The 24,839-nt window shown below is 43.0% G+C and overlaps 2 protein-coding genes and 1 non-coding gene across 4 annotated transcripts; 1 reads left to right on the top strand and 2 right to left on the bottom strand.

Annotated features, from left to right (window-relative positions):
- Nucleotides 1–8,512: 8,512 nt before the first annotated feature.
- TRNAV-AAC lies at nucleotides 8,513–8,586 on the bottom strand. Its single transcript has one exon. It is a non-coding gene; the product is annotated as a tRNA-Val (tRNA).
- Nucleotides 8,587–8,732: 146 nt separating this feature from the next.
- On the bottom strand, nucleotides 8,733–10,708 carry LOC112879289 (cysteine-rich and transmembrane domain-containing protein WIH2-like). Its single transcript, XM_025943507.1, has 3 exons — nucleotides 10,591–10,708; nucleotides 9,988–10,273; nucleotides 8,733–8,934 (listed from the first exon to the last, which is right to left on the bottom strand). The coding sequence occupies exons 1-3, from the start codon at nucleotides 10,634–10,636 to the stop codon at nucleotides 8,880–8,882; spliced, it is 387 nt and encodes a 128-aa protein (XP_025799292.1). The 5' UTR covers nucleotides 10,637–10,708; the 3' UTR covers nucleotides 8,733–8,879.
- Nucleotides 10,709–14,663: 3,955 nt separating this feature from the next.
- Nucleotides 14,664–23,292, top strand: LOC112880274 (pentatricopeptide repeat-containing protein At1g76280). Of its 2 annotated transcripts, XM_025944812.1 has the most exons (15): nucleotides 14,666–14,943; nucleotides 15,034–15,088; nucleotides 15,177–15,234; nucleotides 15,625–15,815; nucleotides 15,920–16,027; nucleotides 16,774–16,956; nucleotides 17,581–17,992; nucleotides 18,089–18,255; nucleotides 18,803–18,898; nucleotides 19,399–19,578; nucleotides 19,773–20,000; nucleotides 20,819–20,962; nucleotides 21,500–21,688; nucleotides 21,819–21,938; nucleotides 22,026–23,292. In XM_025944812.1, the coding sequence occupies exons 1-15, from the start codon at nucleotides 14,930–14,932 to the stop codon at nucleotides 22,437–22,439; spliced, it is 2,559 nt and encodes an 852-aa protein (XP_025800597.1). In that variant the 5' UTR covers nucleotides 14,666–14,929; the 3' UTR covers nucleotides 22,440–23,292. The 2 variants fall into 2 exon arrangements, with proteins under 2 accessions (XP_025800598.1, XP_025800597.1); XM_025944813.1 differs by lacking the exon at nucleotides 19,773–20,000 and having other exon boundaries at nucleotides 14,664–14,943.
- Nucleotides 23,293–24,839: the final 1,547 nt, after the last annotated feature.

Here is a 24,839-nt window from a genome sequence, read left to right as displayed (position 1 = left end):
AACAGCTCTGATACCAGTTGTTAGTATCGAGACTCTTACTCTCATCAAGAGGATGGCACTAGAAGTTGGGGTAATTTTCTGGTTTACTGATAAGGATATCGCCACCAACAATACATCCACACCTACATCAGTATCTACTTCGACAACACCTCTTGCTCCTATTACTCGCGCTCGTGCTCGTCGGCTTACCCATCAAGTAAGTTCACTCTTAAGCTCAGGTTCATCATATTTAGACAATGGAGACACGTGCACTCTTATTTTACTGAGGAACAATGGATTGGATCAAAAGGGAAGAGGCATCGCGCAGGCTGGATTTGGACTGCAGGACAGGCACGAATTGTGATGGCCGCCACAACTTCATCCGGACTCCGTTTTGGTCGTTCAAGTACTTCCTGGAAAGCTTATCAAATCTACTTTCCAACGGATCCGGAATCACCTCCATATCTGTTCGGAGTCAACCGCAATCCTCGATTTACTACAGAGTCCTTTTCAGCCACGGTGCTGCGTCACCCTATTTTGACCCAATGGGCCGTGTATCAAGTCGAGCCCAAGTCGGATGCGTCCTAGGGTTGGAACACGACCCCAGCACCCTCGTGGTCATTCTTCCACTTCTTGATAACCTTTAGCCGCCGTCAAGAACACTCGGATTTTGTTAGATGCAAGTTTAGCTTTTGCTACTTCCCTGTAGATGCCCGTCCACTTGTTTGCGAAATCCCACCATAATTGAGATTCAGTTTGAGACCTTCAATTACATCTCGTAATTTCAGTACTTATTCTACTTGTTCTTGCTGTACAAAAGATGAGGCTCTTATTTGCTTTAAAATCTATAAGGCTGAGGTACAAACCCAACTTGAGAAAAAGATCAGACGACTTAGTCCGATCGAGGAGATGAATATTTCTCAATGACTTTGACTTATTCTGTACGGAACACGGCATTATTCATGAGAGGACGCCTCCCTATTCACCCCAATCAAACGGGGTTGCCGAAAGGAAGAATCGCACGTTGTCTGACTTGGTTAACGCCATGTAGACACCGCTGGATTATCTAAAGCATGGTGGAGGAGGCAATATTGACTGCATGTCATGTCCTAAATAGAGTTCCCATGAAGAATAAGAAAAAGACTCCCTACGAGGAGTGGATTGGGAGAAGACCTTCACTTTCTTACTTGCGCACATGGGGTTGTTTGGCCAAGGTGAATGTGCCAATCAACAACAAGCGCAAGTTGGGACCTAAAACTGTGGATTGTATCATTTTAGGTTATGCACATCATAGCATTGCTTATAAATTTCTAGTAGTTAAATCTGAGGTGCCTGATATGCATGTAAATTCACTGCTTGAGTCTCGTGATGCTACTTTTTTTGAGAATATTTTTCCTATAAAAGACTCGCATGTTATATCTTTCATTCCTCTGAATGAAATAGTCAATACAACTCCTGAATCTGTTAAATTTTCTGAGCATGATGAACACACACTTGAATCAAATCATAAGAAGATTCACAGTGATGCTCCTAGGAGGAGCAAGAGGCAAAGGACTGCAAAGTCTTTTGGTGATGATTTCACTGTTTATCTCATATATGATTCTTCCAAAACAATTACTGAGGCATTCTCATCTCCTGATGCGGATGATTGGAAAGAACCTGTCCGTAGCGAGATGGAGGCCATTCTCTCCAATGGAACTAGGAGCTGGTCGAAAGACCATATGGTTGCAAACCTGTGAGTTGCAAGTGGGTGTTCAAGAAGAAACTTAAGCCTGATGGTACTATTGATAAGTATAAAGCTCGACTTGTGGCTAAGGATTACACCCAGAAAGAAAGCGAAGATTTTTTTATACTTACTCACCTGTTGCGAGATTGAGCACTATTCGTGTTCTACTCTCCCTACCTGCCTCGCATGGTCTTCTCATCCATTAGATGGATGTTAAGACAGCTTCCCTCAACGGAGAGCTGGAAGAGGAAGTCTACATTACACACCCTGATGGGTTTGTAGTAGATTTGTAGTAGAGGGTCATGAGGACAAGGTGTGCAAGTTGTATAAATCTTTGTATGGCCTGAAGCAAGCACCTAAGCAATAGCATGAGAAATTCAACTTGAGACTCATATCAGCAGGTTTTAGTGTCAATGAGGCTGATCGATGTGTGTATTACCGCTATGATGGGGTCAAGGAGTTATATTGTGTTTGTATGTCGATGATATACTGATCTTTGGCACTAGTCTTGATGTAATCAACGAGATCAAGATATTCTTGTGTCAAAACTTTGATATGAAAGACGTTGGTGAGGCTAATGTCATTCTTAACATCAAGCTGATCAAGGGAGAGAATGGAATTACTCTTTCACAATCCCATTACGTGGAGAAAATGTTGAATCGCTTTGGCTACAAGGATAGCAAATCTACTCCAACTCCTTATGATCCGAGCTTGATCCTTTGAAAGAACACAAGAATTGGCAGAGACCAATTGAGATATTCACAGATGATTAGCTCACTCATGTATCTTGCGAGTGCAACGAGATCTGATATCTCTTTTGCTGTTAGCAAGTTGAGCCGGTTTACTAGTAATCCGGGAGATGATCATTAGCGTGCGCTTGAGCGCGTAATGCACTGCTCGGTGGGTACTATGATATACGGGATTCACTATTCCGATTTTCCTGCAGTACTAGAAGGATACAGTGATGCTAATTAGATATCGAATCTAGATGAGCTGTATGCCACTAGTGGATACGTTTACTCTCTTAGCGGTGCTGCTGTTTCATGGAGATCATGCAAACAGACGATCCTGACGAGCTCTACTGTGGAGGCAAAACTCACAGTACTAGATACAGCTACAGTGGAAGCCGATTGGCTTCGTGAGCTCTTGATGGATTTACCTATTGTCGAGAAACCATTACCAGCAATAATGATGAACTGTGATAATCAAATAGTAATTGCCAAGGTAGATAGTTCAAAAGACAATACGAAGTCTTGAAGACATATGAAGAGACGGTTAAAATCAGTCAGAAAAATAAGAAAATCCGGAGTTATCACTGTGGGTTATGTTCACACTGAGAAAAATCTGGCTGATCTATTCACCAAGGGGCTGTCACGCAATGTGATAGGCAATGCATCCAAAGAGATGGGTTTGAGACCCGTATAAGCTATTCCCTAGTGGTAACCCAACCTATGTGATCGGAGATCCCGTGAATTAGAATCTAGGAAAAACAAGCTAGAGGTTAGCATGAGAGTAACCTTTTAACTCACTCGAGAAAAAGGATGCAATACTCTCGATTACTGCATGGCAGGTTGGCATTGGTCTTAATGTATTCTGTTGGCTTTAATTAGCAAAGACGTTATCCTGCAAAACGAATACAACTATGTGAGCCCGACTGTTGGATGGTCGCAGTCTATGAGATTCAGATGATCTCTATTAAGCTCATGAAGAGACCAAGGAGTACGACCTATATGCTCCAACCGCGAAGTAGCCTACTGGAGGTCAAGTATCAGTTTGACTGTAAGTGAAACTCACTTGCACAAAACTTGCAATTCAAGGCTTAGTTCATTGTTCTAAGTTGTGAATGAGTGTAACTTGTTGTTCTAGATGGAGGTTCAACTTAATAGTCTCCATTGAAACACTGGTATATCAAACAACAGTGGATTGAGGCAAAGTTATAATGAAACTTTGAGATCTGGTGGGGATTGTTGTAATATTTGGGCACAGCCCATGTAAATCTAAATAATTCCAATAAAATCTTAAAAGCCCATTAGTGCAAAAGTGCATGGCAATAAGTTAGTCCCACCTTTTTAGTGGAGGTGGAGGAAATCCAACTTAAATAGTTAGATGCTCTCCATGCTCTTGCAAGTGTGGGTGAGAGGAAAAAGGAAGAACACGCGCGCACACTCGCTCGACTTGCCTCGCCGGGCCGGGCACGGGCTTCGGGTGAAGGGCGCGAACGCGCGACGTGAATGGTCCGCCAAAATCCGGTCCAACCCTTGCGGGCACGCAGCTTCTTTTTGCAGATTTGTTTTGCCACTTCGAATATGTTACGGATTTCACGCGCGAAATTTTGGGAACTCGTAATCGACTTGGCTTTTGGGACACTAAAAATCCTAGCGGTTTCTCCTTATAAATACGCGCGGGTGCCGCCACAGGAAAAAAAATCTAACACACAAGACGCACAACACGCCTCAACCTGCCTGCTGCCGCCACGTACGCTTCTTCGTCCCGTTCGTCGGCGTGCACCGGCGATCAGAAGAGCAGGTCTCCAGAACCTCGATCTCAGTGATCCTGCACCGGGAGAGAGCGAATAAGTTTTTTGGGAAGCGCTCTGCGCGACTGCTCGAACGCTTCCACATCGTCATCCTTTACGTCCTCATCACCGCATCCCGTCTTCCTCCTCATCAGTACGGCGCGACTCATCATCATCAAGCGCGCGGAGGTGCTGATCGTCGCCGTCATCTTCTTTACCCAGTTATTCCGATCAGACAAGAAACGTACGGTTTTCTGTCTCTAACTATATCTTTCGTACCTAGTATATCTGGTTATGGTTGATCTTGCTGTTGCAATATTTTATCTTAAATCACATGATGAGCATATTTAGATATGTTCGTTTTCTGTACGCAAATTTCGTCATTGTCATAATTTATTTTCAGATTAATTTAAAACTGAAACTCTTTTTTTTTCCTCCGTCCAGTTCCTGTTATTCATAAAGAGAATATAGAAATCAACGGGCGAAATAAGAGCAAGAGAAGATTTCTTTTTCTTTTTGTGTGTGAAAGATTATCAGGTGAAATTAAAGTCCTAACGAGATTTCCCTAATAAAGATGTTAAAAGGTTAAACATGTTTACATTGACCTTCATGATTTTAAAAATCAATAATGAGGATTTTTTTTATTTATTTACAGAGTGAATGTTAGACGGGGCCAGATTCCAGACAGAGTGGGCATACGCAAAATGAAAAACAAGCTCGCAGCTAAAGCTAGCTGGGCTCTGCTCCTACTGACAACGGGCGGCACCGCTCCCCCGGCGGCGCGCCGGGACAAGGAGCCTCTCCGCCGGGGTTTGGCGAGCGGCAGAGCTCGACAAAAACGACGAAGAAGACCGCAGGAAATCGATCATTCGGGTTTCAATGGCGGACAGCGGATAGAGCTGCACAATGATGTGTATCAAAAAGGACTCAAATCGCTATCAGGTGAACATAAGAAACTGTCCTCTGGCTATTCCGAAACTACAAGCGCCGAGAACAGAACAAGATCTCAAGTCGACGGAGCTCTCGCCGGCGACGGAATACACAGCGGCGCAGATCTACGGCTTGGCAAAGAGCACGCTACGATCAGGAACCCGCGAAACCACCTAGCGGACGGCACTTACCGTCTCTATCTAGTCTACACGAAGCGATGTGCTGCAGCGGCAGTGGTACATCCAAGAAAGCAAAGCACTGGATTCAAATTAATCCGTCATAAAGGGAGACCGAGAGGGTACCCAGACAAAGAAAAGCTGGGCGGAGAGCTGCAGACGGACGAAGGGGACTCAGATCTTCGTCCTCGCACGGTGACCACAGGTGCGTCCACGTCCAGAGCGGGTCGATGTCAGATCGCCGTTCCGGTCGACCTGATCAAGAAAGAAAAAGAGGAAAGTTAAAGCAACGAGAGCGCACATCTAGCAGGAGTAGGAACACGAATAAGATCACGAGGACGCGCTTACGGGAGAGAACGGGGAAAGATTCAGCACGGTAGAAAGGATGGAGCTCCTCCCTGGCCTGAAATGGAGAAACGCGATGAGCGCCGGAGCACAAAGAATGGAAATCGCGACAGAGGGCATGGCCATCAAGCCAACAACTCACCGGCGGCGACGTCTCGGCGGCAGCGGGAGTAGGCCTTGCGCTGGCGGTGGAAGAAAGGGGTTTTCGCCCCAAGGTTCTGGTTGGGGAGCCGGGCAACGGCAGGCATGCTACCTTTTTCACCGCAATATAGATATTTCTTGCCTGTCCTTCGGGAAGGTTCCCGACCGCGCGTGAGGGGCGCGTGACGGCAACGGAACGGACGCGAGGGAAACGGCGTTGCGGTGGCGCTGCCATTGCTGCTCCAGCCACGGGAGGAAGAAAAGAGAGCACGGGCTGAGCGGCCAGGCCGCCGCCAGCCGCGCGCCGGGGGGGGGGGGGGGGGGGGGCGCTCCAGGCCGCCGCGGGGGGCGCCCGTGGTGGTGCCGGAGCCGCCGCGGGGGGGTGGGTGGGGGCAGCGGCAGTGCCGGGGGGGCGGCGCAGGAGGCAGATCCGCCGCGGGGGTGGGGGTTCGGCGCGGGGGGGAGGGGCTGGCGCGCGCTCGCCGGTCGCCGGCCGGGGGCGGGGGGGCGGCGCCGCGCGGCAGAGGGAGGGCGAGGGCCGGTCACTCACCTGCAGAGGGGAGAGGGGCGGGCGGTGATGGGCAGCGGGGCTCGAGCGCGCGTGGGAGGCGAGCGCTCGCTCGTTTTTACCGATCCGTCTCGTTCCGCATGTTCGAGCTATATTTGCCTACAAGAGTCGCTCCGTTCCACCGTTTCTCAATCAAACACATCATTCATTCCACCAACCAACAGACCCTTACATGAGGCTCTGCCGTCTGGCGAGGGGGTAGACAGGCGTGGGCTGGCTCGTCTAGGTGTTAGGTGGCCCACTGAAGCTGGCGCTAAAAGAAGTACTCTCTCCGTCCTCGTTTTGGATGTTTAAATTTTTTCTAAATGTAAGGCGTTTTGAACTTTGAGGTTGGTGGGAGGTGCTAGCTAGAATTTGCAGCCGCGTCGTCTGAGGTTTCCGTCAAATCGGTCGAGCGGAGATGTACTATGATGTGCATATAAATTCAGCTCGTGCTTCCCAAACCCAGCCGATCTCAGCATCAAATCCCACTTCCCATCGTTCTTAATATTCAGGAAACCAACTAGTAAACTTAGACTACGCGTTATTTTGCACCTACGGTGCCGTGTTGCTAGTTGCTACCACCTCACTCGCCTCATGGCTCATGTCGCTGTAGAAGTACTCAGCTTTTCGACATGGTCAGAACATGTGCGGTCTACTACAGTACCAGCTAGTAGTTCAGGATCATGGTTGAGAGAACATAGCGGACGGAGAAAGCTAGGGCGCTACTAGATGTACAGTGCTAGGACATGTCCTGGAGGCTTGTAAAAGAAATACATTATCGTAGCGAACATGTTGCATGAGAGCAAGTGAGCAATTTTCTAAGATGTGGAAATTTCTTAGAAATCAGGCTGCAAGTGTATTACGAGTTCTTAGATAAGTATTTGTCAATGGTGTAATGCCCTCGGCAGTAAGAAAAAAGACTGGAAAAGATTGTTTCCATCGACAGCTTGAGTTTAGAAAGTTGACCAAGCACGTTATGCAAGTTCTATCACCAAAATCGACGAAGTCCTAATTCCCTAACTGCCAAGGGAAATACATTCTATAGGCATATAAAATTTGATCTAATTTTTGAGAGATTTCGATAGAACATTCCATTTTACTCCCAAAATTCTTATTTTATTGCCGCTTGATGGATCTTTTATTTCCTTTAACCCCCTCTAGCGACTCATGTTTCTTTGTTACTAATCACTCATGCCACTTCACTCCAAACATTTCTATAGTATGGGGTCATGAATGCACAATATCACTTTTCACCACACAAAATTTAAACTTCAACAATTGTAATGGAAACATGAAAGAAAAATGTTAAAAGGGAGTGAAGTAGCAGAGATAGTTTTGGGGTGTATGACAAACGTATTGATATATGCTCCAGAAAAAAAAAAGATTGGCAGCTAAAACTTTGAACCAAATGAATTCTTTTAGGACTTGTACGTATATATATATATGGCCTTTTACAAGAGGGAGTTAGTATACATAATTAGCCCATTGTTTTCTGAAAGTATTCTGGGGACGCTGGCTTTATTCCAACATGTACTAAGCTGCCAGTTCCAATGAGTAGCAGACACGACATGAGGATTGACTGCTTGACCAAAGTCCATGTGACATGTGAGCAAGCTAGGGTGCCATGACCGGCTCAGCAAAGATAGTACTACCGATCTTTATTTCAAACATAGCATGCATAAAAAGATCTTTATTTCAGATCATCAAGCATAGATGCAGATAATCGTTTGTAATAATAAGTTTGCACACTCATAATTCCTTGATGGGGTGATGTTGACGACTGATTGGCAAGAAGCTTTTATTATCTGCTGGAATGCTGGATAGTACATGCGCAGATTGCAGCAACAGTCGCAAAGCGGCGTCGTGGAACAGTCTGCCTTTTGGGATTGGGCATGGAGCCTGGAGATGTTTTTCATTGCGTGGTGAAGCTTCATTGCAACGGCCAGTGCTTATATTTGCAGCATGTAAATGCTTACATTGACTGATTGACAGTTTACTCAAAAATAATCAGAGAAGTAGATCACACAGTGACACAATCTGTCGCAAACAAATGGAGAGGCGCCAACGATGGCGGCACGTCGATCGCCACCCGAAGTCCTAGCAATGTTGACTCGTACAGAGGCGGAGGTTCAAAACAAAAAAAAAAAGAGTGGCTTCGCCCGGACTCGAACCGGAGACCTTCAGTGTGTTAGACTGACGTGATAACCAACTACACCACGAAACCTTGCTGCAAGAACCGTATACGATTAATATAGAGACTCTAACCTATCATACGCGACACACAGGCTCACAGACCAAAACAGGCCATCCTTCCAAACAGAGCATGCACAAAAGGATGTTTATTTTCAGATCATCAAACATAGACGCAGAGAACTGTCCGTTTCTAATAGTAGTACAAGCACTCATAATTCCTTCTATTATCACATCGAGTTACAAAAGCAATTAATATCTTCGTATTAACATACTCCAGAATGCTACAACCAATAAATTGAAACCGGATACCAGGTGTCTAACATCTCAGAAGAAGCCGCAGCATTCCTCCAGGACACAGCAGCAGCAAAGAGCAGCCAAACTGCAGGTGGGTGGGATAGGGTAAAATTAAAGCAAGATTAATAAAATTAGGCAAACAAATGACGACTGAAACTTTTTTTTTGGCGAGGAAAATGACGACTGACACTGAATAAAATGTTTGACTGTCAACGCCGTTATTTTTGGTTTCGGTGATCCTAATCCCAGGTATCGTAGCATAAGCCATTATATTTCTCAATTTGATATGGTGATACCACTGTATAACCAGACTGATTCATAAAATGTTTTGTACCAGTAATTGATGTCTCTCTCAAGTGATGTACAGTAAGATGTACTGAAACTCCTTACACTACCTGAATGAACGCTAACAATTAGAAGAACTATATGGCGCCAGGTTATTTCTGTGATATCCTCTTTTATCCAGATGCCAGTAACATAGTACTATTGCAGTATCGCTTAATGCTTAAGATTCAGTGCTGGCGACTTACTACATCACACAAAAGATTATATATTTTGCATGTGGAGAGTCGCTGATATTTCTTGTTATCTTTTGAGCACAATATATATAGCTCGAATCGTTGCTGATTATTTGAAAGGAAAAACGATTTGAATTTATCTTGATAGCAAAGACAAACTTGCAACATGTCTTGCAACATGCCAACAGTCGTAGATTAACAGACATGGCACTAATGTTACGGGGACCAAGTCCCTCTTGAAAATATTGGATATAGCTACCGTAAAACCAGACTAAGCATGGTTAAAAAAATAAGAAGAAAGAAACAGACTAAGCATCACCTAGTGATTTCTTTTTCAGCCATCACCGCATCTATCTTGAGCAAATTGCAAATACAAACCAAAGAATCAGCTGCCATCTTTCTCAAAAGTCATCCATCACATCTACCATTTCAATTTAATAACAACTTTATCTTCGATTCAACACACTAGTAATATACTAATATGCATCAAGAAGACTCAAATAGCCAAGAAATCCTACCTTGATTATAACCCGAAATCGATAACTATGCTTAGCACAGTACTAAAAAATAATGCACACATTAATTTGGCAACAGCATGAAGCAATTGCAACATATATTACCATCCTTTGAGGAAGCCAGAGCAGCCGTCCTCTCCATGGTGGTGGTCGTGGCATCCTCCCCCATATGCATATGGCGGTGGAGGCTGCGGCGGTGGCGGGTAGTAAGGACGCTGGTCATTGTTGAAGTAGCCCTGGTACCCTGGTGGGGGCTGGTCAGGTGGTGGGTAAGGCCTCTGAGGTGGAGGATACACACCATGGGACGGGTAAACATGAGGTCCATGGCCCTGAGGTGGAGGGTACACATCGGGTGGAGGTGGGTAAGGGTACGCCTGAGATGGATGATACCCTGAAATTGCAGAGAAAGCCATGATCAGGCACGCATAGATTTTGAAGAAATCCCATGGCTTCAGACCTTCAAAATCCAGATGGAATTTTTTGCTGTAGCACAGCATCTTGGCAGCCACACGACTAGCAAGAAAATAAACTCCTCGAGATTAAGAGCACACAAGCTACTTGTAAAGATCCAGCAAGATCCCAAACACACAGTTGACTTCGACTACATCCCTATGTTCGTCCTGCCTGGATTTTTTAATTAAACATAGCAGAGACGGCAATCTAATAATAATAATAAATAGGAAAACGGTAAGAAGACGAAGAAATTGCCTGGTGGAGGGTAGGGTTCGTCGGGAGGGACTCTCTGGTAACTCATCTCTCTGCCCCTCTACCTTTTGTCCTCCTCAGCTTGCTTGCTTAATTTTGTTACCTACTCACGATCTTACCAGACCGAGGTAGCTGGTTTCTTTCAGACCGAACTGGCCGAAAGCTATCATTTGACGAACTGAAGTAGTACGTTACTATTAGTTAAATAAAAAATTTTATATAAGCAACAACAGCTGGAATAGCTCAGTTGGTTAGAGCGTGTGGCTGTTAACCACAAGGAGGTTCAAGCCCTACTTGCCTCTTCCTCTTCCGGCCCAGCCTTTGCGAAAAGACTCGTGAAAGGTAATGTCAGTTTTGTGTTGCGGGAAATTGGGGGCTTCGATTTCAGAAGGAAGCAGAGGAATCGACACATAATCACTTCACTAGGCGTCGAAAATTGTGGATGGCAGCTTCAGATAGTATGGATACAATTGGTCGCAAGGTTAGATGATCCTGTTGGCAAACACCCGTGATAAATTAGTTGCAGTTATTCCTCTTGCCGCTCTGCATTGCTACTAAATGAGACCCGATTATCATGCGCATGTAGTGAGGATGAGGTCAGAGTATCATGCGCATGTAGTGAGGAGTGGTTCTAAAAAGCAAATGCCATTATATATAATAGTCAGGCAGCATACACTCTAAAATAACAGCTACACGTGAGATGATGATGTGCATATATCTTGTTCTTCTGTATGGATTATCAAGACTAATCTAATGCATTAGTAAAGGAGACAGATCAAGCCTGGCATGAGCAATATGGGCCACTCAGCCTAGCCAAGGAGACTGCCTATGAACCAAGTCAAGGGCTCACACATTGCTGATCCTTGGGCACAAAGGACACAGGCAAGTCATCCTTGGCTATCAGAGGAGGCCCTTATCCCCGTGTAAGGCTTCTCCTCTGCTTATCTCGTAGCTTGACTTCTTGGCTTGCTGCGTTTCTTCCATTCAGCAGCTATTTATACAAACCGCATAGATGAAGAGAACCGGATCAAATCTTTCCTCTACCAGAATATCTTGTTCTTCCATTTGTCTGGTAGAACATATTCTGACTTTGCTAGTATATGCCAAACTTTTAAGGCTTTGCTGGAGACATGAGAGGATGTCAAATATAGTGAGCACATTCTCACCTGATCACATTGCATGCATCTTTCATTCACATATATAGCAAATAAAGGTTTGAAATGGATTTTTCTGATGTTGAAATATGCCTAAAGCTAGCCTGATTGCCATCTCTACGTGAAACGACAAAAAGTTGGATTGCCTTTTGGTGCATTGGCTACACTAGTTACTCTCATGCATGGTTGACCAATTGGGGATGCCAATCAAATCTGAGGATGAGGATATCTGGCTGGATAATAATGAGGAATCCACTTGAAGCTTTTAGCATGCATTGACTTCCATATTTCTTAATGTAGTGATGTGTGCTCCTGCTGTATATTTTTCATGATATATGCCTACATAAGTATTTGACAGACAAAAGGCAGGAGTAGCTTACAACGGTTCATGATTCATGGAATAATTTGATCTTCAAGTTTTTTATGTTCAATTTCCTGTTGGATCCATCGCCCGATATTTTGAGGAGCTTTATGTAAAATTGTTCCTCTATAATTTGTAATTTAATTATCTGGTGGCTGAATCCTGAGTGTCCGTCAACCTGTTTGTTTCTCTCTTCGGGATCACTCTGTCAATTTGGAGAGCAAAAGCATCATCCCATGAACACACAAGGAAAACTGTCTGTGAAAATGGAACGTGGAACCTTGAGGGAGAAACTGTATTTCAGCTAATTATACATCGAACAAAAAAATGAAGCTTCAGAAAGAAAAACGAAATGCATGCTCGGGCACGACGGGCAAGTTGTTTCGTTGATCCAGGTCAAAAACGGGCGGGAATACGGTACGACACGGTTCGGAAGCGGCCAGATGGGCCGCGGAAACGAAACGGACCGGAACCGTATCCAGATACCGGAAGAGAACGCGGGCCGTGGTGCACGAGCCAGCTAACGAGGCCTGGTACGGTCACGGGCCAGGCCGGATTGGTTCAGCAGAAACGGGACGCAGGCAGTCCCGTTCCTGCGCCAAAGAGAAACGGATGCGAAAAACCGCCGCCGCCGCCGAACTCCCCGCAGCGCAGAACCGCGCCGCGCGTCGCCTCCCCGCCGCCCGGCCTCCCGCTGAACCTCCTGCCCGGCCTCCATCCACTCCCGCTGAACTGCGACGCTCCCGTCCAGCAAGCACGCCACGCCGGCGAAGGTACAGCGGTTCTAATTTTTGCTGCATTTGCAAACTTTTTGTTAGTTTGTGCCGTTCCGTGTTTCTGATCACGAAGCGGATGCGTACCTAAAATGTGTGGAGAAGAATTTTAATTCTTCTGTGCGAAGCATTTTAATTCTGGTGCCAAGTTAATTCTAGAGAAGCAACTTCGCTTGAGCCGGCTCGTTTCTTGTTGATTCTGGGACCTCCCCAAGTTCATGCTGCAATTTCGTGCAGAATTTGTGCAAATTGGTGCTGTTGGTTCATGGTTGTCTATCAGCGAAATTTTGCTCTCATCTTAGGTAGTATTGCTATGAGGAACCAAGGCTAGAGCTTTCGTTCATGTCGATTGATTTTTTATATATATATGGTCTCCATCCAAGTCTTTTATATATATTTTTAAGCGATTCTTTTATGTATTCGTAGCCAAAGCAGAACTCTGAGATCAAGGACTTGCTTATCACCAATAGGAGGATGAATCCCTGTTCTGTGAAGACCAATAGGAGAAATGATGTTGTCAAGTTGAAGGTATCCTGTTCCAAGTCCCTCTATTTGTCTTCGACTCTAAAAAGGCAAAGAAGTTGAAGCAATCTCTCCCACCAGGTTAGCATATACAGCTACTTTTTATTTGGCATGATCTAACTTGGGTTTTGATATATGAAAATATTATGCTACTATGCTATCATGAATATATGAGCGGTTCTATATCGGTTTGATGGCACAAATACATTATTCGTTTCCATCATAGTGATACATCACTTTTAGTTGCATATTATCCGTCAAGTTTGTCCCAGTGAAGAGAAAGTTTGATACATCACTTTTAGTTGCAGGGTTGCGGTAATGTTAAAGGTAGATTTAGAAGGTGATTTTCAGAGGATCTAAGACAAATCTGCACGCTCAATTAGCACCTTCAGAGTTTTTTCATGGATATGACGCCTAGCATATATTATTTCCATTTCACAATATTTACTTGGTTCATATACGTAGAGCGAAGTAAACTTTGATAAAATCACGCTGTTCCCGTCTCGTTGGATTGATCATCAATTGAATACAAATTTGACGTACTTTCATTTAGTCTTAATCAAATACCGGAAATCTACCACTTTGACTTGAGGATCCAACAAACATTGTGAAACGGAGGGTGTACATCGTCAACATATTTTGATAATTTTTTTTTACCAAACTCAAAGCTTTGTGGGAGAATTTTGATTATTTTGGTATGCTGCTCTTTGCTGAAACCTGTGTCGTTTTACCCCCAAGACGTGAGAATCCTAGTTTTATGACCACTTTATTTTTTCTAATGATGACATCACGCTTCGTAGAATTGTAGGCCTGTTTAGTTCCCGTAGGTGTAAACGCAAAAAACTTTTTGCAAAGAAATCTTGCTAATTTGATGTACTAAATGAAGTCTATTTACAAAACTTTTTGCACAGATGGGTTGTAAATCGCGAGACGAATCTAATGATGCTAATTAATCCATGATTAAGCAATAATTAGCGGATGGTTACTGTAGCATCACTGTTGCAAAATATGGATTAAGTAGGCTCATTAGATTCGTCTCGCGATTTACAGCCCATCCATGCAAAAAGTTTTGTAAATAGACTTCATTTAAGATTTCTTTAAAAATTTTGCGTTTACGGCTTTTTTGCGTTTACGGGGTGGGAACTAAACGTGCCCTGTATTATTACTCCATATACGTACAGTACGTTCGTCTACATTAAAATTGTCCAGATTATTGGACATGCATCACAGAAGTTCTCTTTACGCACGGCCCAGATTCGAGCAAGGCCGAGCTCACGGCAACCCGCCCGCGAGGCCACAGCCCGCAACAGCCTCCCTTTGCGGCTTTGCCCCTCTCCGAAAACCCTTCCGCCCTCCGCCGTGGCGCCCGCCGCCGCCGGCCTCGCTCTCGTCCGCGTCCCACCTCCCACGCGTCCTCCGCGCGACCTCGATTTGAGCGGCGGCCAGCCCAGAGATCGTCGCCCCGCCCGGCGGGCGCCCCCCCCTCCTCGTGCTGAAAGGCGCGCGCGCGCTCCAACTCGTCGCCGCCTGCGATGCAGAGGATACTGTAAGCGAACTATACAAGGAATGAATGATTCGGGCGGGTCATGTTGTACCCTTCTGTTCTCACAGTCATGTTCATTTCTGCGTCATTCAGATCGAGGGCTGCTCGCCGTTGCACCAACTCCTCGGCGGCATTCAAATCCCCACTCGTAATACGCAGAATTTCTCTCTGTACCCTCCGTGTTGTTTCGTGCATGGGCGTGTGCTTTAGATGCTAATGCTACGGAGTTCCTGCAGGCGCAGGCGAATGTGGCAAGTGGAGTTCATTCTGAAGACTCCCCAACTTGTTCTAATGGTAAGCGTATTTTTAGTCATTTTGTTTTTGCTATTGTTTTGCACGGAATGTTGTAGGCCTGTAGCTGTTGTTTCTGCGCACTATGGTTGGCATGTTTTGCCATGTTTTTATGCTATTAACCTGGAAATGGTGCGATCAGATCAACTTCGTGCTATGGGTAAATGCCTTGTAGTTGCCTACGTATTGTACGAGTTTTTAGTTCTTTGAGGCTTGGCTTACTTCCTGTTGTTTCTATGATTGTCCTTCTCCTGCAGCAAGTTTCACTTGTACCATGCTTCCTGACTTGGCTTATCACCTTGTCTGGCTGATCTGAATGGTTCCCATAATTAGCAGAGTTACTGTGTGAATTTTGTGCACATCAATATGTAAGCAGTGCTATGATGATTGCAGAATATGATAATTTTACATGGAAGACTAGTTTGGTCAGATCTGTGCAAGCAGACATTGTCAATGCTCTCCGTAGAGGTGATCGGCAGCGGGCATCAATGATTCTTTCGAACTTTCAAAACACTGATTGGGCATTGACTAAAGATGATTTTTCTTATATACTGGAGTATTGCGCAGAAGCACCTGATCCTTTGGTAAAGTTACTGTTAGATGTTTTTTTAAATTTTTTTTACAAGAGCTTAAGGTTTAATACATTCGTTTTGACTAGTACTCCATCGGTGTTTTCCAATATTTCTAGTTTGTTATGGAAACTTTGGAACTCATGGAGGAGAAGGCTATTGGCATGAGTAAGGGTATCTACAGATATGTCATTCGCGCCCTGAGCAGGGGAGGATGCTCGAAGGAGGTATGCAATACTTCTCATTTCTCAAACTAACAGCAATGGTAGTAGCATAGTATATTCTCTTTTAAGGATAGAAGAGACCGCAGTAAACTTTCCATTTCCTTGTGATACTGGCTAACTCCAGATGTCATTATTGGTGGAACGTAGATAACTGACCCAGGTTCTTGGTACTGATTGGAGTGGGTCCGTTATACTTGTGCCTTGTCCAGTCTAGCACACTATCCTACCCCAACTTGCTTGGGACTAAAAGGCTTTGTTGTTGCTGTTGCTGTAGTTGTGACCCTTTTGTGGACAGGTATGTCTGCAAATGTTTGCATGTTCACTGATAGCGCAGGCATTGTTTTATGCATTATATAATTTATATTTATAGGAGAGTGGTGAATTGGAGAAAGTGTTGTATGTTCTGCTAACGCAACTATTCCATAAAATTAGCAAACAAGTATGAGGCACAGAGGCAGGTTTATGGAAAAAATAAGTACACTACAACTATATTTCTGTTCGAAATAAAAGATTGATGCATGTATGCTTGTTTGCACATTTAATGAACCGTTGACTTTTAATGTGTTATTTCGATGATAATTCCATTGGATTTGATTAAGTTGATTACTTATTTTTTTTCTACTTTACAAGTTGTGCCGGGTGATTGAGTGGAATTCACCTTTTCTTTCATATTTGCTATATACTTATCAGCTTATTGAATACTTCAGCTACGTGCAATCTGCAAGTTTAGAATCTTCTTTCCTATATAGGCACTTCACTGGCTGACTCTTCTAGGGGAGAAAGAAAGCACTCATGCCACTTTGCCATTTTTTAATATCTTTCTAAATTCCTGTGGAAGTAGTGCAAATCTGAAGGATGCTGAATGCTGTCTAGAGACAATGCAAAATTATCTTCTGGGGAAGTCTGAAATAACATACTGTGAGCTTTTGAAGGTTTGTAGAAGAAATGTTCAATATTGCTGTTCTTAAATTTCTTTTTTTATATGCGCATTTAATATCAACTCACCTGACTTGTCTGTTGTAGTTGCAAGCCTGTATTCATGCCTAGTTCATTATAAAGCTTCCTGTTTGGTCCCTTTTTTTTTTCTTTTCAAAATTAACATGTCGCTGCCTAGGCTGTTCCCTTTTGGCACATTGTTTTGTCTGTGTGAATTGAACCTCCTCCTGAATAAATCACCATACATGACTGCAAATCCATATTTTGTTTCTCACTTTCTTTTCTTAGTAATGTTGTTGATCAAATTTAGTTTTCTCTTGAGAAAAAGTCAACCGCCATTTTACTTTGTGGATCTTATGTTTTGTTCTTCTCGCATCATGTAAGGACATTCCTTTCATCTCATGCAATGTTATATTTCATTTATATAATAGCCCTTACCACATATTTGTGTGATGTGGTGGTTGCAAGACATACTAATTCTCTCATTGTTTGTAACTGATGTTGTGACAGCTTGCTTATTTTATTTTTTCAGCTTGACTGTTACATTCTCGGCTCACGTCATTTATTCATTTTGATCTAATATTGTGACAGCTTTGCTTATTGTTTTTGATATGTTTTAGATTGCAGTGTTACAGGGAAATCTGCCTGCAGTTTATGATATTTGGAAGGACTGCACTAGGTATTATAGCCCAAGCATTATTATGCAAAGGAAATTTTTGAGGGCTTTAACCACGTTTGGTGACCTCCAATCTGCATATCACATCTTGCAGCATATGGTAGCCACTGCTGCACAAAGCTCTGACCATCTGAGGTTGTCTTGTAAAAGAAGATACCAATCATCAAGATTAGACATTCCTGTACTTGCTTTGAGTGAATCTGAAGATCTCAAATTGTTACCAGACTGTAATCTGCAACCATCTCAAGGGAAGCTGGCTACTGGCAAAAATTCAGCTGATGTTCAGCCTGAGTTATTTGAGGAGAAAACTCAGTCATTTGATATTGTTCAATTGAAAGCTGATGTATTATCTGAAGGTCTGATCTGCGTTCCATCTGCATACACCATCCGCCATATTAGATTACTCATCCCAATGAGATATATAAACTTATTTCGTTTCAGTTTTGTTCCAGGCAATGATCTTGCTGATAAGGTTGGACTAGAGAATGGGAGTGTTCCAGATACATTGAGATTTGTGGGAAGTGCAGTAAGGAGAATTTTAAGATGGTCGTTCAACGATCTTATGCATGCATGCGTACAATTTAACAACTGTCAGTTAGCTGAGCAGTTATTTCTAGAGGTAACAAATGTATACTTCTTGACTGTGTAATCTGTATCATTACCATGCAATCTTTGTGTTGAACTTTTACTTTGAACATTTCTCTGAAACTTTAAGAATTTCTTTCTTCTGAATGGTAAATGTGCAGTGTGTTAACAATTAGATTTCTAACTTGATTTGTTTCATCTGCCGCACTGCATTTGATCTTAGAATAGGAGGGGTGCCATTTCTTTAACAGAAGATCTCAGTCATGTTTACTGGACCTTTGTTTTTCTAATTTATGTTTGATTTCACCTGCAAAGATTGTCACTAACATAGATGATGAAATCTATTTTTATACGAACCATTACTCTGCCATTAATTTTGGTCCTGCAGAGAGATTTGATTTAAAATTCTAGTTTGTAACATGTGATCGTGCATTTTAGCGCCATTTTCATAAGTTTTTCCAATGTTATTAGCATAAAAGGTAAGGACTGCAGTTTTCAGTTAGTTTAATGGTGAAATCATTTTAACTGAAAGATTCCCATATGCTCACAGACTGTGTTGGTAATTTAATTTTTCTCTCCAGATGCAAAAGCTTCGATTGCGGCCATCAAAATTTACGTATGACGGGTTTGTCAAGACTCTGATAGCTGGCAAAGGAGTTGCATATGCCATGAAAGTGGTCTGCTACCAGTAACTTGCTGTTTATGTTCCAGTTACTTGAAAGGGCATCTCAATAACATGATGATAACACATGCCATTTTTTTATTTTTTATCAAAGCAATGCGGTGCATCGCTCTGATTTTCGTGAAAGTAGAATTTAGACTACTGATTATTGTTAAGAGTACTGCGATGTTAAGAATAAAATACTTTCTTCAAAAACTCTATGCAAAATTGAACTGTACCTGTACTATTACTACCTCTAGTTCTGGTCTGTTTTACTTGTTTAAGATATCGATACCATCTCCAATGCACATTTCTAACTGTTACCAAATTTGTGTTATCGACAATAAAACCATAATGTAGTAGCACTTTTCACGAAAAATTTATCAATATCTTTTTCATGGGACAAATTTAAGTACTTTTATGTAAGTTTTGACTCCACACATCCTATGACTATCAATTTTGGTTCGGAGATAGCATTATTTTCTTGTACATATCTTAGATTCATATGTTTTTCAGGTTGAAGTGATGGAGAGAAGGGGCATTAAACCTTACAATGATACACTTGCTGCTCTCTCAGAGGGTTATAGCAAAAATTTACAGTTGGATTTGGCTGAGGATTCTTTGGAAAGAATTTCAGAGATACGACCAAAGCATATACGTGCCGTTAATGCTTTGCTTTCTGGATGTGAGATTATGGTAATGCATTTACTTTGGACTTAGATTTTAGGATATTGGGTTTCTGTGCGCCCTGCTGTCTTGGAATGCTTGATGCTCTACATCATGTCGACAAAAAATAGTTTTCCGTATCTTTCACTGCACCAGTCTGTCAGATTAAAGGTTCTGTTTCGTTAATATGAAGCATGAAATAATCCTCTTCAAAATTTTTGCAGAATGAACCAGAAAGAGCTGTGCGCATATTAGCTAAAATGAAACATGTGAACATGAAGGCAACTCTCAGGACGTATGAGCTTTTGTTTTCTCTGTTTGGCAATATCAATGTTCCTTATGAAGACGGAAATGTGCTCTCTCATGTTGAGGTTTCCAAAAGGATAAGCATCATTGAGATGGACATGCTAAATAATGAAATCCAACACAGTTTTGTGTCTATGAAGAACTTAGTAAGCCTGCTTTCCATTTAATATATAAATCTTTGTATTCTGTCTGGGTCTGGTTTATAAGGAACAAAAAGTGTCGTTTTTTTACTATTGTTACAAATTCGAGAAACATTCACATGAGTATCTTGGATTTGGGATACTCAATGTGGCCTTTTCTGCTAAAGTGGGGAACACTTTTAGAAACCTATGCCATTCTTTGGCTTTTTTTCACTTTGTCCACATCATGATTTGAGTATCTTTATTTTCTATCAAGAATTCCCTGTGACATCTTTATTATTTCAAGGCACCAAATCCACTAATATTTTCAGTGGTTCATTCATTACAATTTACGGTAATTGGAAGCACTATCTTAATTAACCTGAACAGGGCATATCATTCTTGTCTGTCAAAAGTCTCTGAATATTATAACCTGAGACCTCTGTCATAACACCAAAACCTTTTCTACTCTGTTTGATATTACAAGGTTTATTTTGTCTTGTTAGGACAAGGTTTTGGCCAACAATTACTCCATCACTATGTCGTTTATGTGATACAAATTCAAAATCATATGTATGAATCTAATGACATCAATGACATATATTATGCATTATTGAAGTATTTGTTGGTCAAAAACTTTCCTAAAGAAAAGGAATACACGTTGTACAGATGAATAGAAAGTAATTGTCTCTAAAAGTTTACTCATTGGATCACCAGTTATCATCAAAAAGCCATCTGTAAAAAATTGTGGTTTTGGTTGTGATTTCACTTGTCATTCCCATCTTCAGTGCTTCTTAACATGACAAATCCTTTGCACTCTTAATGTTCTTATGATTCTATTTCAGATACGAGCTTTTGGAGCTGAGGGGATGATAGAGGAAATGCTGAGGTACCTGAATGTAGCTGAAAATATCTTATGGAACATAAATCCTTATCAGAAGAGCGATCTCTACAGCGTTGTGTTGCATGCTCTTGTTCAAGCCAAGGAAGTATGTGTCAACAATCTGTTAAGTTTGTTCTGATGTGACATAATGATGAATTCTTCTCTCCTTTGTTTGTAATAGGATGTAAATATGGTCATAACAGATATTTTGATTCTTTCATTCTTCGCTCATTTGATCTCGATGAAGTAGATGGGGAGATCTCAAATGCAACCACCCTTTAAGTTGTAGTCATGGTGTTATGCAATTACTTTTGAATTGGGCGTGAAATTAACACTAAAAAGTTCTAAAGGATTCAAGATTCACTCGCTTTACTCTTATTTACAAAATTTCAGGTTCAAATTAATTCTGTGTTACGAATTTTATAGCACATTTATCTTTTCTTTTCTTAAGTTCACACTTTGAGTTTGTAGCTGAAAATTTGAAGTATGCTACAGCACTTCATAAACTACATCATCAGTTCTTTTGTACAGGAAATGGTTCATGCTGGTTTGGTGCCAAACTGAAAATTCATTGCATGATTACACTTAGCAGATATTGAACTTGGCATACTATCAAATTTGATCCATGTTTTTCTGTTTGTAGAGTCACAAAGCAATAAGGATTTTTAAAATCATGAGATCATGCAGCCTTCCAACCGATATTTCAATTTATACTACCATGATAGAGTGCTGCAAATGGTTGCCATGTTTCAAATCAGCTAGTGCATTGCTGTCTTTGATGCTCCAAGATGGCTTCCATCCAACTGTCGTGACCTATACATCTCTCCTGAAGGTAAATCTGGCTAAGCATAAGACCATCACACACCCCTTTAGATTTATTATACTACTGATTACTTGTTAGTTGAGTTGACTTTTGCAGGTTCATTTACTTGGTCTCATGTCTATTTTTCTTGATATGATAGGTTGCATTAGCAAAAGACGATTTTGAGGGGGCTCTGGATCTGCTTGATATATGCATAACTGAAGGAATTGAGCCTGATATACAGATGTTCAATACAGTACTCTCACATGCATATTATAAAGTATGTTTGTTATAAGAATGATCTATTTCTCTTCCCCAGCTAAAATGATCTTTGAAGTTTAGCTCATTTTTTGAACATTCTTCGCAGGGTCAAATTCATGTCATTGAATATATTGTGGAGTGTATACATCGAGCAAAAATCCAACCTGATCCATCAACACTCTGGTACACATTTTGCGTGTATGAGGAACATGAACTTTACAATACTGCAATTGAGGCATTGCAAGTACTCAGCATGAGAATGATATCTGAGGATGTCAGCATCCGTAGCGAGAAAATAACTGCTTTTGAAGATCTAATCCTCAGTGAAGAGCCAGATGCTGAACTGAGAATCATAAGGGCATTCGAAGCAGGTGAAGAGTTTCTTGCAACAGCTTTACTGAACCTGAGATGGTGTGCGATAATGGGTGCCACCATATCTTGGTCACCAGAGGAGAGTCTTTGGGCAAGGAGGCTGGCATCCTCGTACGATGCTAACAGGAGACCACATATAAGCCCCTAGGAAGTCCCCCAATCTTGGGGAAGGAAACCCTATTTCCAAGTATCAGGATAAGGAATCCACTTAACCACCCATTCAGCAAACTAATGGAGGCGGAACGGAGTCATTGTCCCAATCTAGTGATAGGCAGAACCAAATGAATCTCTCTGCTAGGCATGATTACTAAGTCATGTTTTCTTTTGCTGGAAAGCATCCAGTAGGTGGACTTCCTTTTACCTAAACACCATGATTGGACCTGTCTGCTTGTTCATCACCACCCATCTTGAAGCTTGGTCATGAAACATGCAGTGGTTTATCAATTTGTTCTGCGAGGGGCTGGTCTGTTGGCCTGTTGCACCTTTTTGAGGCTTCTGGGTGAACAGCTTCTAGGCCAACATTACTTGATAGGTTGCTTACCTGTTATTCATCTAGCTCTAACCGCTGCTAATTGTATCAGGAGCATTTTGCAGAATTTGTTGGAACATATTTGATGGTGACGAAGATTGCATCATGTGGCAGTGACAGATAAATAAGAGGGGTTATAACTCAACCGTAACTGGAAGCTGGGCTGTTGCACCTCAAAACAACTTGTTCTGGGTATTTTGGATGTTATAACTTGGTCTGACAGAGGTAAATTAGAGAAGGATGGAGAGGCATGAGGGTATACTAATAGACATATTATCGCTTACTAGTTGGTCTTTGCTGTACATTATATACTGGTGCTTCAGTAGTTGTCTTCTGACAGCCTTTTTGTTCACTTTCTAGGCTGTTCGAATAGCAATCCAACATGACATCACTTATGAACCTTCGTTCCATGATTCCACGAATAATATGTATCATGTCGAGTTCCTCGCCAAAAAAAAAAATATCATGTCGAGTAGTATGAACCCCCTGGTTTCCCCCCATTTGCCGCCTGGTATTTGCACCCAAGTTGACTGAACTGCTGTTGGCCTGTTGCAAAACATCATTTCTAGGCGCCTTATATTTTCCCTTTCGTAATGAATGAACTTATGTCCATAGGAATTTTAGATTATTTCTGTGCTCCAAACAGTCAAAATCTCCGGCACCAAAATGAAAAAGTTTTTTCCGGGGATAAAGGGATGAGAAATTCGAGAGTCCACCTTCAGAATTTCGGCGAAAATGGGCTGGTTCCCGCAAGCCGCTGAATGGCCGAGGTTCATCCAGGCCAGAATGTAGCCGCTGAATGCCTTTCTCGATTCGTCACTTCGTCTGCTTTCGGTCGCCCGCAGGTCCTGCTTCCCTCTCCCCCTCCGCTCTCGCCTCTCGGTCTCAGATGCGTCGCCACTCGCCACGGGCTCACCTCACGACTCGCAAGAGAAGCGACACGGACACGGGCGTGCGTCTCGTCTCGCGCAGGTCCAGCCGTCCAGCTTAAGGTGGTCGCGTCGCCGCCTCCCCTTCCGCCCTCTCGCAGCTCCGCGTGTCACTCGCCGCTTCTCTTCCACCACACCGCCCATCCATCCCTCCTTGTAGGGGCGCGATGAGATAGACGCAGGCTCGAGCGAGAGGAGCGCGCAGGGGGTCCCCCACCGAATGCTAGAGCAGGACGACGGGAGGCAGGAAGGGGAGGAGGATGCCGCTGGGCGTGGTGTTCCATGGCGCGCAGCTGGCGCTGGATCTGGCGGTGGCCGGGATGTCGCTGGCGGTCGCGCTTGGCTTCTTCGCCCTCGTCACCACCGTGCTCTGCTCCGCCGCGTTCCTCCACCACTCCAAGCCCGCCGCGGCGTCCTAGCCGCCGGCCGCTGCCCCGCCGCAACCTCGGGGTACATTCTAGTCATTCACGCGCGTCACCTCGATCTGATTGGGTTCATTTCGTGGCCACTATGCTGGGTTGCGGTACCAATTTGCCTGCGCTACCTTTGGTTAATTCTGTGTGGAGCTGGACAATGCACGCGCGTTTATGTTTCTAAACTGTAGATGGGAAGCATGAGGTCATTCATTAATGTTAACCACTCTCTCCCAAGCGTATTGAGTGTGTATTGTGCTGCCTTGCATTAGAATCTCTACTCATATTGCCTGGGGATTTTAAACCATCTCACCGATCTTGAAATTTAGGCTTTAGCAGCTGCCAAATGTGTTCATATGGTTGCAGTTTCTGAAAAATTTCACAAACTAAGCTAGTAGGTTGTGATGTTGCGTTGATCTGTCTTTCTTGTGATCTGTTCTCAAGCGAATGATTCAGGGTGAAAGCTCATGACTTGACATCCACTGAAGGTTGAACCTGAGGAGCTTCACAGGTCCTGCCTACCAGTTGAGGACTGTGATATCTCTAGATTCATTTTTTTCAGAGACTATTCAGATGATCCTCTCTGGATAACTTTGCTGTATAAAGATTCCTTTTTGATTGAATTCTGTATGTTCAAGTATTCCTTAGGAAGCCGTATGCAACTAGGCAGTAGGCAC

Source organism: Panicum hallii, chromosome 2, assembly GCF_002211085.1.
Source record: "Panicum hallii strain FIL2 chromosome 2, PHallii_v3.1, whole genome shotgun sequence".
NCBI classification, from domain to species: domain Eukaryota; kingdom Viridiplantae; phylum Streptophyta; class Magnoliopsida; order Poales; family Poaceae; genus Panicum; species Panicum hallii.
The sequence above is the reverse complement of the archived record's forward strand: the minus strand, read 5'-3'. Positions and strand labels throughout refer to the sequence as shown.

Coding starts and splice junctions, on each gene's coding strand:
- LOC112879289 (XM_025943507.1), bottom strand. CDS start 10,636: ATGAGTTACCAGAGAGTCCCTCCCGACGAACCCTACCCTCCACCAG. Junction 10,274..10,590: donor CGAACCCTACCCTCCACCAG/GCAATTTCTTCG, acceptor CTGCAATTTCAG/GGTATCATCCATCTCAGGCG. Junction 8,935..9,987: donor TCTGGCTTCCTCAAAGGATG/GTAATATATGTT, acceptor ACCCACCTGCAG/TTTGGCTGCTCTTTGCTGCT.
- LOC112880274 (XM_025944812.1), top strand. Junction 21,689..21,818: donor CCTATACATCTCTCCTGAAG/GTAAATCTGGCT, acceptor TTGATATGATAG/GTTGCATTAGCAAAAGACGA. Junction 21,939..22,025: donor TCTCACATGCATATTATAAA/GTATGTTTGTTA, acceptor CATTCTTCGCAG/GGTCAAATTCATGTCATTGA.